Raw genomic sequence first — 18375 nt, 5'->3', positions numbered from 1 at the left:
TAGAGACAATTTTTCGTTTTGAAGTTAAGTTGTACCAACCTCTTTTCAGCCGTTGTCAACTCCGTTCTTGACTTTGGAATATCCTCATCCTTGTCATTTTTCTTGGTGAAAGAGAAGTCTCCATTTGTGAATCTCCCACATATCAAGGTCACATGATTGAATGAAGGTGGTCATCCGATTCTTCCATGAAGGATAATTGGTGCCGTTGAACTTGGGTGGTCGATCCATGGATTGCAAACGTAGTGTTCACCATATCCGCCATTGATCTCTTCGCTCTAGAAGTTACTTCGATAAATTGAGCACCTCGCTCTGATACCAAATGTTGTCCCTAATGTGGGGTCTAGATGGGGGGGTGAAGACTCTGTTGCGGATTTATGCTTTTCTCTGCAAAATGAAAACTTTGGTAAGATACAAGTGATTATATCACAGTATATATATATATATATAAAACTAACCACAAACAAAGCGTAAGTAAAGGAGTGAAGAGAAGAGAAGCTTAACACGCAATATTAACGTGGTTCAGTCCCTTGCCTACGTCCATGCCTCAAGGATTCCAAATCCACTTTACGTACTCCTTAAGGACGGAGAAGCCTTTACATCACCAAGGAACAAATCCCTTCTTGCTCACAAAGAACTTTCAAGCTAGGTTCACTAAGAACCCCTTAAGCTAGGTTCAACAAGAACCCTTACAAGCCTTCAAGCTAGGTTCACCAAGAACCCTTACTATTTGAAGAATATATACAAGGTGTTGTTGATGTAGACAATGCTCCTTGAATGAGCTGATTTCAACACTAACAAGTCCTCACACTAATCTCTCAAATATTGAATCACGTACAAGATTAGAGAGCAAGAGAGAAAGTGAGCACTAAATTGATGAACTAGAATGCAATGTACTTAAAGATGTTGCTCACTAGTTGTGAAGTGTTGGAGTGCAGTTTGAACAAGTTAGAAGCCTTATATTTATAGTCAAAATCGTGTACTAGCTGTTTATAGCCGTTAGGCATAATAAAATATTTTTATATTTTGAAAACTAGCTGTTTATAGCCGTTGGGTTTTGAATTACGATCCAAACCGTCGAAGGTTTTACAAAACTATGGACGGTTTCGACAAAACCTTGGACGGTTTTCTTCAGGCCAGCGTGGACGGTTTTCCCTGTTTCCTCAAAACCTTGAGTTTCTTCTATTTTAGGTACATGAAAATGATCTTAACACAATTGGGACTAAATATACTAAAGTGTACAACACTTAGACCATTGAACCCTTGCCCCATAATAAACAAAATTGAGTATAGGATATGTGACTCTTTTATCATTTAAATCATGGTTTTGTCTTTCAAAAGTTTTAAGTATAAAACTATGAAGAACATATTTGTTATTTAAATGATAACTTATATCCTATATACTATATAGACTAATATGCACGTGCAATTTGCTCAACTCTTGCTCAATAAACTTGCGTAAAATAATACTAAAAGAGTTGCAACAATTCTACCTCAAACACTCCTCATTACATATGAATTCACACTTAATCCATTTGATGTGCTTGAGATCTTCCACTTGAGTGTCCACTTGATCTTCACAATTTAACCTTTATCTTTATGATTTCGCCACTTGCACCTATCATAACTTGATATGCAAAGGTTAGTAACTTAGAACTACTAATGGGTTGCAATCATCAAAATACGACAAATAGGATCATGTCGCCACTAAGGCTAACAGATTCCGTGGAGGGTTTGGTCCTAATTAAAGGCATTAAGTGCCTTTCATCCCAATTTCAGCTAGTTGTGCGTGTTTAGGGAAGCTAATAGATTTTCCAATTGTTTAGCAAACATGGTTCATTTTTTTTCCCTAGTGGTTACATTTTACTCCCTGTGGATATATATATATTTTTTAAAGTAAAATAAGAATTTCATTAATAGATTAGGAATATACAGCCAGGAGAATAAGAAATCTTCTTAACATAGTTTGGAAAATCTAGATAAAAAACACGAAGAAACAACCTGAAAACTAAAAAACAAGAGATAAAAAACACATAATGCCAATCACACTGAATATCAGAAAAGCTGCCCCCCTTAAAATTCCCTTGCCCCACACACTAAGGAGAAGCCAAATAATGCGACTTATTCCCTAGAAAATATGCTCATTACGCTCCATCTACAAGCCTGAAAAGACAACAAAAGAAAGTACATCTCCAGAGCGCTGCCCTTTCATTTTTCCTCCCAAAACCAACAAAAGAAACCGCCAAAAAGTCCTCCACTACCTCTGGCTTAGTTTGGCCTCCCTGTGGTTTTTTCAAAGGACCTTCTAAAAAAGAGCTGATGAAAGGTGTTTTTTGATATTGTTTTAAAAATGTTTGGCACCCCCCCCCCCTCTGGAGTTAAAAAGAGCTGTTAGAAAGAAAATGCTAACTTTGAGTGGTTGGTAAACAAGTTGTAAGGTGGCTAAAAGTATTTAGAATGACTAAAATAGATATGTATTTTTGGAAATATAATTAATGCATTGATAGTGTTGTAATATTTGAAAAAAAAAATTAAGGACAACGTCGGAATTGAATAATTTGTTGGAGAAAAAAGCTAGGTTTTAGCTTTTAAAAGCTTCAAATCTATAACTTTTAAAAGCTCATGAAACAAGTTAAAAGCTGGCTTTTAAAAGTTGGAAAAGTTGTTTACAAACACATGCAACCCAACTTTTACTTTTGAAAAGGAGAAGTTGAGGCAAAAAAGGGGGGGGGGGGGGGGAACTCACCCAACATTTGCCCAAAATACCAAATAGCTTATTCCATACCTTCCAAGCATAATCGCAATGAATGAACAGATGTGATGCAGATTTTGAACAGCGAAAACAAAGAACATAGATATCTAGAGATGGAGTCTTCAAAGGTCTCCTAACCCACAAGAAGTTATTGGCATTAATTCAATCAAGTGCAACCAACCAAATAAAAGCCTTGATTTTAAAGGGGATTTTGGCCTTTCAAATGGATCTATAGAGAGGAAAAGATAAATTAGATGTATTCAAAAAATCACAAGAAGAGTAAACTCCAGAAGGATCCAAAGAGCAAATTGACTATCCTATAAAGAAAAATGAAGTTATTCAGCTAGAGGATAGCTTTATAGTCTCCCTATTGTTAACAATCTATGAGAGTGGAAATCCCAAGAAGGCAAAGGGCGACCTGGAATCATCCTGCCCTGAGCTCAAGCGAAAAAGGCGTGGAAAAGAGGTGGATAAAACTGCATTTCCCAACCAAGAATCTTTCCAAAAATGGTTATTACTACCTCTACCCACTAGGAGTTTAATGTGGGGAATAAAGAGGGATAACCTTGAGAGAGAGCTTCCATGGATGCTCTGAAGAACATCTAATTCTCAACTTAGTTTTCTTCGTATTCTTGTTTAATCCGTAGTTACTTTAACAACTAAATGCCACAAGGAAGAAGTCTCGAGTAGAAACTGCCAAAAGACATTTAGCCACAAGAGTTGTGTTTTTAGACACCAAGTTTCCAATACCCAAACCACCCCCTTGTTTAGACCTATCCACCGCTACCCAACTTATCAAATGATCCCTAAAACCCCCTACTTTTGACCACAATAAATTCCTCATTATCTTCTTAATCTTACTAGCAACCCCGACCAAAATCTTGAAAAGAAAGGAAGTATAAAGGGATACTAGAAAGACGAGCCTAAATAAGCGTAATTCTACCATTGAGAGAAACTAGAGCATCTTTCAACCCATCCAGTCTCATAGAAACCCTCTCCATAATAAAATCCTAAAAGCTGATATAGATTTGGGGTTACCACCCAAAGGAACCCCTAGATAGGCAGACAACTCTTGAACACTATTCACAAGCATATTGATAGCCACAATATTGCTCTTCCCCATATTAATATTAAGCCTAGTAACTTTCTTGAAAATGTGAAGGAGAGCCAAAATATTCATAAAGGAGGGTCTATGATCCTCTAAAGAGAAGATAGTATCATTGAAAAAATGAAGGTGCGACACCTTGGCCCTTACTCTCCTCGCCTCCTATCCTTTTACTAGACCTCTAACCATTGCCCTATCCACCATCCTACTCAAAATATTAGCCACTGAAACAAACAAAAATGCGAAAGAGGGTCACCTTGCCTAATCCTCTGTTAGCCGTAAACCAAGATTTAGACTTGCCATTCACTAAAACCAAGTAGCTCACATCATGCAAACAACCTCTAATCTAATGCCGCCATCTCTCAACAAACCCTTCCTCACAAAAATCTTATTTAGGAAATTCCAATTTACTTTATCATAAGTTTTCTTAGAATCTTACTTACAGATGATTCCCTTCTTCTTCCTTCTCCAAATATCCTCAACAACCTCATTGGCAATCAAAATGGCATCCACAATTTGCCTACGCCAACAAATGCACTCTGAGCCGCAGAGATAGTCCTATCAAGCACTGCACTCAACCTGTTAGCTAAAAATTTAGTGATAATTTTATAAACACTGGAAACTAAGCTATAGGTCTATAATTCTATTTCTTTATAGATTTATTTTTCTTCAACTAGAGTTATAAAAGCAGAATCGGTACTCTTGCCTAAAATCCCGTTCCCATAAAATTCATTAAAAACCTTAAGCAAGTCAACCTCAACCACCTCCCAACAATCTTGGAAGAAAGCCATATTAAAACTGTTAGGTGTTGGAGCTTTGTCCCTCTCCATCCCAAAAATTGTGGCCTTCTTCACTTCCTCTTTCTCAAAAGGTCTCTCCAACCAAACCACCTCCTCACTAGACAAAGGGTCCCAATCTAATCTTTCATCCATCGGTCTACTATCATCCTCTTCTTAGAGTACAAATTAGAATAAAACTCAGTCGTTTTAGAAGCAATTTGGCTCTAAGAGATAATGATCCCCCTGCCCACTTCCAACTCCTTAATCAAATTCTTTCTCATTTTCCCATTAGCTATCATATGAAAATACCTAGAATTACAATCACCATCTCTAATCTATATATAATTTGTCTTTTGCCTCCAACTTCTCATTTCCTTAATCACCTTGTCCAATTCATTCTTCAAAGATACTCTTCTCATCTCTTCCTCCCTTGAGAGTCCTTCCTATCTAACTCAGCCAACTCTCCTAAACATTAAATCTTCAAACACTTCCCTATCCATTCTTTCAAGTTTACTTTTAACGTCTTAAATTTTTTCATGAATCTAAAACCTTCCCATCCTCTTATCCACAACCTCATTCCACGAATTATTGACTAAGGGTTGAAAGGAATCATGATCCAACCACATAGTTTCAAACCGGAGTAGGACCCTAAGCAACCTTCCTTGATTCCAACATGATGGGAATTGGTTGGAAGTAGGCCTAGATTAAATAGGTTGGGAGAGATTAGGGAACTCATCCTCGCACTCCATACAAAAAAGGAGCCTGTCGAGCCTACTTGCCACCGCTCTAGCACCTCCAATCGACCACATAAAATTAGCATTATCAAGAGGGAGATCACTTCAACCACAATCCCTAATAAGGGAATCAAAACTCAGCATAGTGGCAGCAACTCTATCATTAGGGTTGCAAACGAACCAAGCTGCTCACGAGCAACTCGGGAGCTCGGCTCGGTAAAGGCTTGTTTGGGATTGTTTATTATCTAAATGAAAGAATCCTATGCCCAATTTTTAGGTTTGGTTTGTAAATGAGCGGAGTGTAAGCACAGCCGAGCTCGACTCGTGAGTGGCTTGATAACTAGCTTGAATGGGCTCGTTTATTAGCCTTGTTAAGGAGCTCGGTAATAAGCTTGTTGATAGACTTGTTAAGTTGGTCCAATTCCAAGAGTCCAGTACTAGCCCAATTGTTGGAGAAGAAAGACACAAATTTTGGCACAAATAAAATAGGTGGATGAAATTTTTATTATTAGGTCATTTATAAAGTTCAGCCCAAGCCTGAGCCCAAGCTTGAACCTGAGCTTGCAAATGAGCTAAGCCTGGGCTCGAGCTTGAGCTAATATTTTTAATTTCAGGCCAAGCTCGAGCCCAACTTTTTGAGCTTGAACCATCTCGAGCCCAAGCTAAGCTCTAACTCTACCGAGTCAAGCCTGAGGATGCTGAAGCTCGGATCGGCAGCTCGTTTGCAGCCCGATCTATTACCCCATTTTCTTCTCTTGGGGAAACCTCACAACTTTAGAATCACCTCCCACAATCCAATTAAGAGCACAAAAGCCTAACACTAAACAAAGCTCATCCCAAAGAGAGCTCCTAAGGGTTGGACTAGAAGGACCATACACCGACAATACTCACCATTGGCACAGGCCTTTCGCTTCTACTGAGAAGGAAAGACAGAAAAAGCCTACTAGACTATCCACTTTAACAGTATAACAACTGTCCCACAACACCAAAAAATGCCACCTGCTGACCCCGAAGAAATTACAAAGGCCCAATCCTTTTTATGTCCTTCCTAAATCCACCCCCCTCCCCCAAATCAACATTCTCTAGTTTAGTCTCCTGAATCAAAACAATATTAGGAGAATATCTAAGTAGGATCTCTTTAATTAACCCCGTCTTTCTAAGATCTCCCAGAACTTTCCAACTGACAAATTTCATAATTTCACTCGTTTCGTTCCCTTTTCCCTTCCCAAGCCTCTTCCTCCCTCATAATTGATAGAATAAACTAGGTTCTTAAGTTCTTTTCGAACTTATTTTTTCTGCTCTCAAGTTTGGGGCTCGTTGGCAATTTCACCTCAGTCCCCAATGGACTAACTAATTTCAGACCTTGGTTCTCAAGGAGTTTATTTGGATCTGAATGTCTCTCTCACTTCCCCCTAGGTCCTGTGGATAAATTATTAATGGATGGTGGATGGTGTATGGCTTATTTTCCCATTGAATTGGTTTCTAGTCACTAGAAAAATTATTATTTTCCAATAAAAATGTGAAGGCTTCATGCACAATTTCATTGTCTGGTGGCTAATTTAGCAAATGTGACTTATTTTTTCCCTAAAAAAATTGTAGTCTTGGAAAACAAAGAAGAACATTCATTTTTAATTTCAACCCTCATATTTTTTCCCCATCTTTTGCATTCGGGGGAAAAAGATTGTGTGGAGTATGCCATTCTATCCTAGTGTTAGATCAAGTTGCTTTCTAATATTTTTATTCCAATGCCAAATGAAAGGGCAAGTCTTGATTGCTAGCAATGCAAATCATATGCAATGAAATGTTATGGCATATTTTGCCATCAGTATAATGTTTTAAAATTCTCTTTTTATGCTGTTTTTAGTGTTGTAATATTGTTCTCCCTGTTAATGGCAGAACATTTCCTACTCTTGGGGATTTTGTTCTTCAGTGTGGCCAGACATAATGAAATTCATTAATCCATGTATTTGATTTATTTTTCGTTGCCATTCCAGGAAGCTGAGCTTGCTAGGGAGAAGACTAATGCTTACAAGTTAGACAGATCCCACATATTTGCTGTGAATATGTTTGAGGACTTCGATAGGTTCATGAAAGTTCCAGATGAATGGGCCCTTCCTGAAACAAAGCCATACAATCCAGGGGTAACAAATTTTTTATTTCAGTACTTTGTTGTCTAGTTGTACTAGCCGGAGCAGGCTTGTCTGCCCCTCAAAAAAGTATAAGCAAAAATCCTTCTCTCTCTCTCCCTCTCCCCCCCCACCTTGTGCATCTCTGGATGTACACACGTATCTCGCTGTATGCATAACAGGTATTTTTAGTATTTGCTAATTATTTCATATGCCATGACAGGAAAATCTAGAACAATGGCTTACTGATGAAAAAGCTCGTGATCAGTTCGTGATTCGTGCTGGTTCAGATACTGAGGTTTTATGGAATGATGCTAGGCATTTGAAGCCTGATCCTGTTTACAAACGCCCTGTAAGTCGATTGCCTCTTATTTGCTTGTTTGGATGCATTCATTTTCTGGATTTTTTGGACCCACTGTATGTGTGTGTGAGAGAGATATTCTCTGTTTGAATCTGCACATTTTTGTGTGCATTCATGCCTGTGTGTTTGTGGAACTTTGTGTTATGCATGTAAGCTATTCATCCCTTTTTCTATGAGTAAATGAGTATTGTATTCAGAAGGGCACCAGGGAATGCTGACCTATTTACAGGGAATCATCTACAGCATAAAAGATAGCAAAATCAGTAAAATCTTCTACAAGACCATTTTTGTTATCCCTGTACCAATATTGCAAACATTAATTGATTTATATGTGAAATTTCTACTAGTTAACTGTACACCCTTGAAAACTCTCCTTTTCCTTCCCTTCCCTTCCATACATTCCAAAAAGTAGAGAGGAATCAAATGAACTGCCTTTTTTTTTTCTCCTTGTCAATTTTAGTTCCAGACCAGCCTCAAAGCTCCTGATAAACTGACTCAGCCGAAATCCTTGCTGCCCCGTTGTGCTCAAAGTCGCATCCCACAGCTTTGTTGTCTTAGGTGAAGGAATTAGTGCTGAAGTGTTTCCTACTCATCCATGCATTGTTCCCCAAAATCCAGTTTCTTTTCTTTAGGTTTTCAGAAGTCAAAAACTTGCCTCCAGGTTGCTTCCCATGCAAGGAAAGCCACCTTGCTCTGGCTGATAGCTTTCCATATCATCCTTTATGGAAAGTGTCAGTGTTCCATCTCTCTCTCTGCCAAAAAGATCTTCTTGTATTTAGAGTGTACAGGACTCTATTGTCCAATATCCACTTTATTTTTCTTCCCTTGCAGTAGTAATATAGGAATTTGCAAAAAGCTGAGAGGAGCTCCAAAATGTTCCATTTTGCATAGTATAATAACAAGATGATAATGAAGCTTCTTCCTCTAATGCCAGCAAGAAGACATTTGGGAAGGTATTAACAACTGATCCCACACTACCTATCTGTTAGCTTTACCGTGAACCCAACCGGGGGGGGGGGGGGTGAATTGGTATTTTTAAAATTTAACCCTAGGTATTCCTCCTAACAGTAGTATGTTCACAACCCTATGGTTAATCTAGTGCGAGTAATATAAATATATCAGAAATTAAATGAAACAATTTAATTAACAACATATGCACCAGAAGAACAATAAAGTAAGAGTGACACACATAAATGTTATCGAGGTTCGGCCAATTGCTTACGTCCCCGCCTTGGCTAACAAGCCAACCACTATCACTTGCTCACTTAACCGGGTGGAGTGGCACCTATACAAATCAGGTCAATTAGCACAGGGCTGACCTCAACCTTTACACCAATCCTTACCGGGTTGGATTACTGCCCCTTTAAGCCATGCTTGGAATTGCTTAGATTTACAATCAAATGGTACAATGAAATAATGCTTTCACGTAAAGCAGATTGTATCCAAATAATACGCTCAATCACATACGCATCAAAAGCAGAGATATAGTGTTAGCTCAGCGATGCAAGGTTTGTTCTACCAATATTCAACACAGTATAGTCAATATGAAGCTCAAGAGTATTAAATACAATACAATCAGTATGATGCTCAAGAATAATCAACACAAGTAATGACTTGGAATCTAAACAAAATATTTCAATAACACATCAATATTCCAAGTATACCATGCAGATAATCAAACTAGTTTCTGAATGATTTTCTTCATTGAATCGAGCACAAAGATAGTTTGAAAATGTTGCTTGCTTGTTTAAAAAATCTTTGCACACCAAAAGCAAAGCTATTGGACACTTGTAATGAAAATGCAAATATCCTAAGCTTCCTTGGTTTAATCCCACACTAGATTTATAAATGAGAAATCCGTGGGATAAACCTAAGCTATGCTCCCAACTAAATAAGTTTCAAGCACACACAACAATGGGAGTATTAGCTTTGAGCAACAATCAAGTAAACACGAATGAAACTCTCACAATCTTGGATTTGATCAAGTAGATACAAGTTTGAGAGTATTAGGGCAAAAATTTGATTTTCAAGAGAGATAATTTTTGCTAATTACTTTTTGCTAGTCCTGCTCTAATCATGCAAATGAGAGCATTTTTATAGCGAGGTGAAAAAATATAACCGTTTGGGATAGGATGGGTATTGTTAAAAAAGTCCCAAAAGATTAAGATCCAATTAGCTTGAAATAACCTTGTTTTACCGTGGTTAAAATAATTTTAACCGGGTGAGGTTTGGGTGGCTGAACCTTGGTTCAGTCGCCCGACAAGACACCGTTCAAAAAGTTTTTCAATTAAGTTTGGTCGCCCAGATAAAGGTTCGGTAGCCTGAATCAAAGTCAGTAGCCAAGTTCCGTGACATCGGGTGGCCAGTCAAATTTTCGGTAGCCCGAAGGCAGGTGTTCGGTCGCCCGGGGATATATTTGAACTAAAACCATAGGGCGCCCGAGTTGGTGAATAGTCCCTTTCGAAGTCGGGCGGGTGGGGAAGATGTGTGCATTTGAGGTTCGGTCACCCGAGGGCTGGTCAACATTTTGACTTTCAAAGTTCGGGCGCCCGAGGAGTTTTGTACTCCAAAGGTTTGGTTGCTCGACTCCTCTTATCTTACTTAGATTTGTCCAATTTTAAGCACAATTATAACACACTTATATATTTTATGCTATGTGTGTAAGTGTTGGAGCCTAAGGTCTTGCTATGGTCTAATTGAGCTTACGCTATATCCTGTATGCATGATGTGCAGGCGATGAACATACAACCACAGCCTAGGTTACTATTACAGACCCATATGAATTATTACAGACCGATATGAGTTACAATTACAAATACAAGTCTTCGTGGTCTTCTTGTTTTTTTAAGTGTCCTTGGGATATTTATTTGAATCTGCATAAGCACTTGACAATCATCAAATATCAGTATTTGTCATTATCAAAACCGAGTGCGACCTATAAGGTCAACACTATCTTTCCAGAAATTAGTTTTTTTTTTCAATAGCATTCCAGAAATTAGTTTTTCCACAATGCTAACAATAGATTCTGTTTGAAGGAACATCTTTTCCCTATTTGTGTTGTCCATACAATGCCCCATCCCATAAGTTAGTCTCCCTCGCAGTCCATTGATTCCCATGATTTCATTGGTTTGCTTCCATAAATGCTTCTTTCTTCATTGTAGTGCCAACACCATTCCCAAAGAGGGCACTATTGAACTCCAATTCCATTCTCCAAGCCTCCTTTTGAGGGTTGTTTAACAATTTCCCAATTCACCAAATGGTATTTAAGGGTCTTTTCCAAATTATCTTAAAGAAGTCTTCTCTGAATGCCTTTCAACTTCTTAGTCATTGAGCAAGGGTGGGATACTGGTTAGTTTAATAAGATGCCCTTGATGAGAGCAAGTGTCACAAGCTGAACACCTCACACTGTGTGAAAGGCCTTGAAGTACTAGTTTTAGTTCACAAGAAATGAACTGCAGATTCACCACATCTATGAACAATTTCAGAACCATCAAATACAAATTATGCGAAAGCAATAGGCAAGCATGAAAGTAAACACTAGTATTTACATAATGGTTATCCACCCAATGTACGTAGGACAAGAAGTCACGGGCAAGCATAAGACCCTGGACAAGCTTTGCCAGTGACATTCACCCTCACTTTGATGTCCTCGTAGACTTTGAGACTAAGTACTCTTCAAATTTATCCTGGAAATTTTTTTTTTTGATAGCAAAATAAAATGTTATTAAAAGGAAAGGAGAATGAGATATCTCCCCCCCCCAAAAAAAAAAACCTGGAATAAATCAGAAAAAAAACAACTGAATAAACACAAAAGAAAAAAGATCAACAACGCAGCAGGTTCCTTCAATATCTTTGTAACTCCTGGAAATTAATCCCTCTAAAAAATCCAAAATCAACGCAGCATAGTGAGACCAAATACTGGATTTTATCCAAACCAGCACCCATTTAATTTCTTTTCAGAGAATATCTGTGCATTATGCTCCAGCCATATCCCCCATAAAACTGCAAACAAGCCACACTTCGGTAAAGCTGCCCTATCTGAAATGGCTAACACTTCTCCACCAAAGAACAACATACCCTTCTCTCTCTTTTAACACGAAAAAGCTTATTCCAAATCCTCCAAGAAAATTCACAGTGCAAAAGAAGATGAGAAACTGTCGCGGAGTTCTTGTAACAGAGCACACATACATTGGGACAGAGAGCCTTCAAAAATTTGCGGCAAGTTATTAGTACTTCTTTTATTAAGTACAGCCAACCAAGTGAAAGCCTTAATTTTTGGGGGATCACTGGCCTTCCAAATAAAATGATAGTGTGGGAAAGAAGAATTAGAATGGATCAAGAATTCAAAAAAAAAAGATTTGCAAGATTACACTCCTGATTGATCCAAAGACCAAGAACGAACATCGCTCCCTGAAGAAATGTTACCTCCCACTCAATAAAGATAACAAAGAAGACAACTCCACCATCTCCCTATCATTAAGAGGTCTCCTAAATTTGAGATTCCAAGAAACCAAAGGCCTACTCAGATCCCTAAGAAAGAAAGATATGCCTCTGTTTTGCTCAGAGCTCGGCTGAAAAAGACTATGAAAGAAATGGAAATGGATGCATTTCCCGCCAAGGGTCTTTCCAGAAACAGATATGAGAACCCCTCCCTACTTCAAGTGTAGTGTGAGGGGTGAAAGAATGATAAATATGAGAAAAATAGACCTCCTTGGACTCCTTAGAGAACATCTTAAATGAATTTTTGGTATCCCACCCATTCTCATCCAACCTGAACTTGCTTCTTATTACTCTATGCCGAGGAGACAATCCTTCTAGATGGAAGTGCCATAGCCATTTGGCTAAAAGAGCTGTGTTTTTAGACACCAGTTTACCTAAACCCTGCCATCCCTCCTTTTTTGACCTACAAGCCTCACCGCAGCTTACTAAGTGGTCCCTGTGACCCCCCACACCAGACCTTAGAAAGCCTCTCATAACTTTCAAGTTTGCTAGCAACCCCCATTGGAATCTTTAAATAAGAGGAATGCTAGAAGGACAAGCCTAAATAAGGGTTATTCTTACCCCAGAAGAGGAAAGAGTCCTTTCCAACCATCTAATCTCTGTCACCCTCTCCTCCACTGGTTCCAAAAATCCACAGCTCTAAGATTGTTCCCCATATGAACCCTCAAGTCAAAGGCCAATTTTTGTCATACAAAATTGAACAGGAGGAAAGTGGGTCTTCCCTCCTCTTTCCTCTTTATTTTGGTCATTGAGGCGGTTAGCAAAATGCTACCTAAAGCCATAGAGATTGGTCTTTTCACTGGATTCGTAGCGGGAAAGTAAGAAAGCCAGAGGGTTTTTTCTCATTTGCCTTTTGGATGCTGCCATTTTTTTTTTTGATGCCGATCTAATGGAAGTTCTTAACTTGAGCTGCATCTTGCTGCACAAGTTAATTTCTCTTGTGGAAGGAGTGGTGCAGGAGATGCTGCTGGGGACTTTGGACTGTAAAAAGTGGACCCTCTGTTAATCTTAATTGCTAATACTTTAGGGGCCAAATTTAAAGATAGAGGGATTTTTTCAGATCCTGTGGGGAAAAGATTTGAGAAGTCATTAGTTTTCTCTCTCAAAAGGTGGAAGAATTACTTTCATCAAAATTTCCTTTTCTGACTTTCCAGCATGCTATTCTTTTTTCCTTATTCTAGGTTTGTATCCAGCAAATTGGACGAGATTCAGTGGAGATATTTGTGGGGCAGCAGTCTAGAATAATTAAAGGTGCACTTGGTGAGGTGGGAGGTCTTGAAGCAGCCAGTCTTTGAAGCAGGGTCGGGAGTTAGAAATCTCTCTAGATTTAATAGGGGGTTTCATTGTGAAAATAGCTTTAATTGCAAATCAAAAATTATGAAGGGGAGCGATAGGGGTCTCGTATCTAATGCTGGAACTTAAAACGGATTGATGACAAAAAAGAGTTCAGGTAGCTACATGGCGTGGGTTTGTGGAAAAATGAAAGGAAGTCTGAGAGTGCGTCTTTGTTCAAGTTCCATTTGAAGTGGGGAATGAATAGCTAGTTCATGGGTTACTGTTAGGGGACAAATTTAAAGAGAGGGATTTTGGATCCTGTGGTGGAAAGATTTGAGAAGACATTATCAGCGTAGAAGGGAAGCTTTCTCTCAAAGAGGAAAGAATCTCTTATCAAAATAATTTTTTCTGATTTACCAGTGTACTATTATCTCTTTTCCTTAGTCTGAGCCCGTATCCAGAAAAATGGAAAAGATTCAGAGGAGATATTTGTTGAGTGGCAGTCAAGAATAGTTAAGGTGTGCTTGGTGAGGTGGGAATTGTTGAAGGAACTAGTTTATGGAGCAGATCTGGAGTTAAAAATCTATCCAGATATAATAGGGCTTTGTTGAGAAAATAGGCCGTATTTTATGGTGAAGGATGAAGAGTTATGAATGGGAGTGATACGGGCCTAGTATGGCATAAACGGCTGATTGAAGAGGTTAGGTAGCCACATGGAGTAGGTTGGTGGAAAAATATAAGGAATTCTGGGAGTGCGTCCTTGGTAAAGTTTCCTTTGAAGTAGGAAATGTGGAGTTGGTTCTTGTTTGGTATGGTAACTGGGGTTACAGGGTAGGCACTCCTTTGAAAAGGCAACTTTATTCTACAATTTCTTTGAATGCTATTATAGGAAATCAGTAAGTGGATGTGGGGAGGATGGAGTGAGATGGAAGAATATGAGAAATGTCTATTCTGAAATGAAATCTTTCGCTGATGCAGATGGTGGGTTATGATGGAGTTGGAAATTTTCTATAGTTTCTTTGAATGCTTGCAGATGAATAATGAATTCAGTTAGTGGACGAGGGAGATTTATGTGACATGGGAGAATGCAAGAAGTGGCTATTTTGAAGTGAAATATTTCTGCAGACTCAGATGTTGCGTTCCATACCCTCCACATTTGGACTAAAATTAGTTATGAGCTGATGGGAAAAATATTCATGAAAACTGTCATAAGAGTTGGTCAAAATTTGGCCAAATACAGGAGTACAGAAATTCTGGAATTGGTCAGCTCTGTGATGTATCCCAAGTTGAGATGTTTCCTGAATACTTCAAAACCATGAAACAAAGCTGAATAAAGTAAAATTTTTTTATTTAAATCCAAGAAAACATAGAATGAAATTTTAAATCTTGCAGAGATTCCAAATGTGTACTGCTAATCATTGTACAATTGACTTATCTCTAGTGCACATTGTGTCTTTGGCAACGTTATTATAACAGACCATATATTTTTTATTTGCAGTTCTGGACTGAGAGCTTTGTCCAGTGGTCACCACTGGGAACTTACTTGGCAACAGTTCACCGGCAGGGTGCTGCTGTTTGGGGAGGTGCAACTACCTTTAACCGTCTGATGCGTTATGCTCATCCCCAGGTAAATTTTCATCAAATTTTGCATGTTGGGTTGAAATTTAGTTCTGTTTTGGCGAATCTTTAATTCTAACGATTAAGTGCAGGTTAAACTGATTGATTTCTCCCCTGGAGAGAAATTTTTGGTGACTTACAGCAGCCATGAACCAAGTAATCCTCGTGATACACATGTGAGATTTTTTTTCTCTCTATTTATGCTTTGCCTAAATTAGTTCTTGCGTTGGAGCCATGTGATCCATGTCTAATGTAAATGCTTATTGTAGAGGGTGGTTCTTAATATTTTTGATGTAAGAACTGGAAAAGTGATGAGAGATTTCAAAGGAAGTTCGGATGAATTTGCCACTGGAGGAACTGGTGGTGTCACTGGGGTTTCATGGCCGATTTTCAGGTAATCTTTCATTTATTATGAACATATATGGGTGCATGGAGATTGCTTGCTTAAGTTCACCATCAGCTCATTATCTCATGAATGTTATTATTTTTTCAGATGGGGTGGCGGGAAAGATGATAGATACTTTGCTAGGATAGGAAAGAATGTCATCTCTGTTTATGAAACAGAGACCTTCACCCTTATTGACAAGAGATCTTTGAAGGTAGAAAATGTTGTGGATTTTAGTTGGTCGCCTACTGATCCCATTCTTGCACTCTTTGTACCTGAGCTTGGTGGTGGGAATCAGCCCGCTAGAGTGAGTGCAGATTTCTTCTTTTGGACTACTTCCTTTTTATTCTTATTATTGTTGTAGCTTAAATGTAGGTGAGTTGAGCGTAATTTCTTCTGTAAATATTTAATTCACAGGTAAGTCTTGTTCAAATACCTAGCAAAGAGGAGTTGAGGCAGAAAAACCTCTTCAGTGTTAGTGACTGCAAAATGTATTGGCAAAGTAATGGGGACTATCTCGCTGTTAAGGTTGATCGCTACACAAAAACAAAGAAAAGCACATATACTGGCTTTGAGCTTTTCTGGATAAAAGAACGAGACATACCAATTGAGGTTTTGGAGCTTGAGAACAAAAATGACAAGATAATTGCATTTGCTTGGGAGCCAAAGGGTCACAGATTTGCAGTTATCCATGGAGATAGCCCAAGGCCTGACATAAGTTTCTACTCTATGCGTGGTGCCCACAACAGGGTTTCAAAACTCATGACCCTCAAAGGCAAGCAGGCAAATGCCCTTTTCTGGTCACCTGCTGGTCGTTTCATTATTCTTGCTGGGTTGAAGGGGTTTAATGGACAATTGGAATTTTACAATGTTGATGAGCTTGAAACCATGGCTACAGCTGAGCATTTCATGGCAACTGATATTGAGTGGGATCCTACTGGAAGGTAATATTGAGGATAAAAGTTGAATTAATGAGGTGATAAAGTATATTATGTTGCATTGTTTGGAATCGAAGTTAGCCTTTAATATTTACCCTGGTTTTTTAGAATCTGTTTCTTTTGAATGGATTTAAAGAATAAATTTCCTTTGTTTTAATTTGCCATATTTTTGTTGTGATATTTTATCTCTTTATGTCTGAAGGTATGTCGCAACTGCAGTGACTTCAGTTCATGAGATGGAAAATGGATTTAACATATGGTCTTTCAATGGGAAGCTGCTGTATCGAATACTGAAGGACCATTTCTTTCAGGTTTGATCAACATTCTTAGTTTTTATGCACTGTTGTCACACTGTTAACATTGCAACTATTAATTATGTATGATGGTAGAATGCAATACTGGCAAATATTATTAAGAATATTTACCTGTGTTTGGATTATTCGCCATTCTAATCCCTTTTTTCGTCACTTCCTTTTTTTTTGTTGGATTATAAAATGTTTTAAGATTGTGAGTTAATTTTATTAATGAGTGATTAATTTTGTTTTTGTCATTTTTTCCCCAAAATTCTTTTATTTCCTTATCTTTGAGGATGTCTTTTCATCACTCTTCTTGTATTCCTTTCATTCTTGATTAGTAACCTTTCTTTTTGCTATAAAAAAACTATTTTTTTAAAGATAATAATGATAAATAACCATTTCATTTTAGTTGATCACTAGAATGCATTATTGAAAATTATTTAGTTGGTTAATTATACATATATCTGGATACTACTTTTGGTGAAATAATGGACTATTTTTTTGGGATTGTTGAATCCTTCGCAGGAAACTAACATTTGTAAATGAACTCCCTCTCCACCCTACAACATTGGTGTTAATAGACTTGTATCTTGCTCTTGGGTGTTTTACAGTTCCTGTGGCGGCCGAGGCCACCATCCTTCTTGAGTGCTGAGAAAGAAGAAGAAATTGCAAAGAACCTGAAGAAATACAGTAAGAAGTACGAGGCAGAAGACCAGGATGTGTCTATGCTTTTGAGCGAACAGGATCGGGAGAAGAGGAAGATGCTGAAGGATGAGTGGGATCGTTGGGTTAATGAGTGGAAGCAGTTGCATGAAGAGGAGCAATTGACAAGGCAGAAGCTTAGGGACGGGGAAGCCAGTGATGAAGAAGAGGAGTACGAAGCCAAGGAAATTGAAGTAGAAGAGTTGTTGGATGTAACAGAAGTAGTCCTTTCTTTTGATTATGGGGAGGACTGATATATTCTTACCCAGTTTTGTTGTTATTTTTGTTTAACATCCATTTGTTTCTCTCTCTTATAATAACTTCCTGATTATGTAATAGAAGTCTTTTTTTTAGGTGACATGTTTAAATTGTAATATTTATAGTAGTCAATCTTTTAGACTCTGCTTCCATTTGCCCATTTGAGGTCACTTGCCTTGCCAGAAGGAACTCTATACGATAGATTATGTTGAGAGGAGCAAAATTGTGTGGATATGATCCTCATTATGCGTCCCGGTGAATTAAATCATTTCTTAGTGATATCCTATACAAAGCTTTTGAAGATGTATCTCATCATTTTGGCCAACAAGAGATTGGCTCTGTACTGCCCGATTGCTGGTTGAATTGGTTGATCATTAGTCGTACTTGGCATATATCAGATGTGTTGGTATTGGCCAAAACGTGTTGGGTCTTTTATGATTTGTTTGCCCTAAGGCAGGATGTGTTGGTATTGGCCAAAACGTGTTGGGTCTTTTATGATTTGTTTGCCCTAAGGCAGGGTGGTGGCTCACACGCCCATTTAATTTTTAGG

At 38.3% G+C, this 18375-nt stretch overlaps 1 protein-coding gene across 2 annotated transcripts in view; it reads left to right on the top strand.

Annotated features, from left to right (window-relative positions):
• The window catches only part of LOC131146141 (eukaryotic translation initiation factor 3 subunit B-like), a 38128-nt gene extending 20159 nt beyond the window's left edge, over positions 1-17969 (top strand). For both annotated transcript variants that reach the window (XM_058095505.1, XM_058095504.1), the window contains exons 5-13: positions 7362-7508; positions 7717-7845; positions 15128-15256; positions 15339-15422; positions 15516-15640; positions 15740-15938; positions 16049-16575; positions 16772-16880; positions 17477-17969. In XM_058095505.1, the coding sequence (XP_057951488.1) occupies positions 7362-7508; positions 7717-7845; positions 15128-15256; positions 15339-15422; positions 15516-15640; positions 15740-15938; positions 16049-16575; positions 16772-16880; positions 17477-17821 (1794 nt within the window). In that variant the 3' untranslated portion in view covers positions 17822-17969. The remainder of the gene's footprint in view (positions 1-7361; positions 7509-7716; positions 7846-15127; positions 15257-15338; positions 15423-15515; positions 15641-15739; positions 15939-16048; positions 16576-16771; positions 16881-17476) is intronic.
• The last annotated feature ends 406 nt before the right edge of the window (positions 17970-18375 follow it).

The sequence above is a fragment of the Malania oleifera genome, chromosome 13, assembly GCF_029873635.1.
Source record: "Malania oleifera isolate guangnan ecotype guangnan chromosome 13, ASM2987363v1, whole genome shotgun sequence".
Taxonomy (NCBI): domain Eukaryota; kingdom Viridiplantae; phylum Streptophyta; class Magnoliopsida; order Santalales; family Ximeniaceae; genus Malania; species Malania oleifera.
This window is presented reverse-complemented; position numbering and strand designations above follow the sequence as displayed.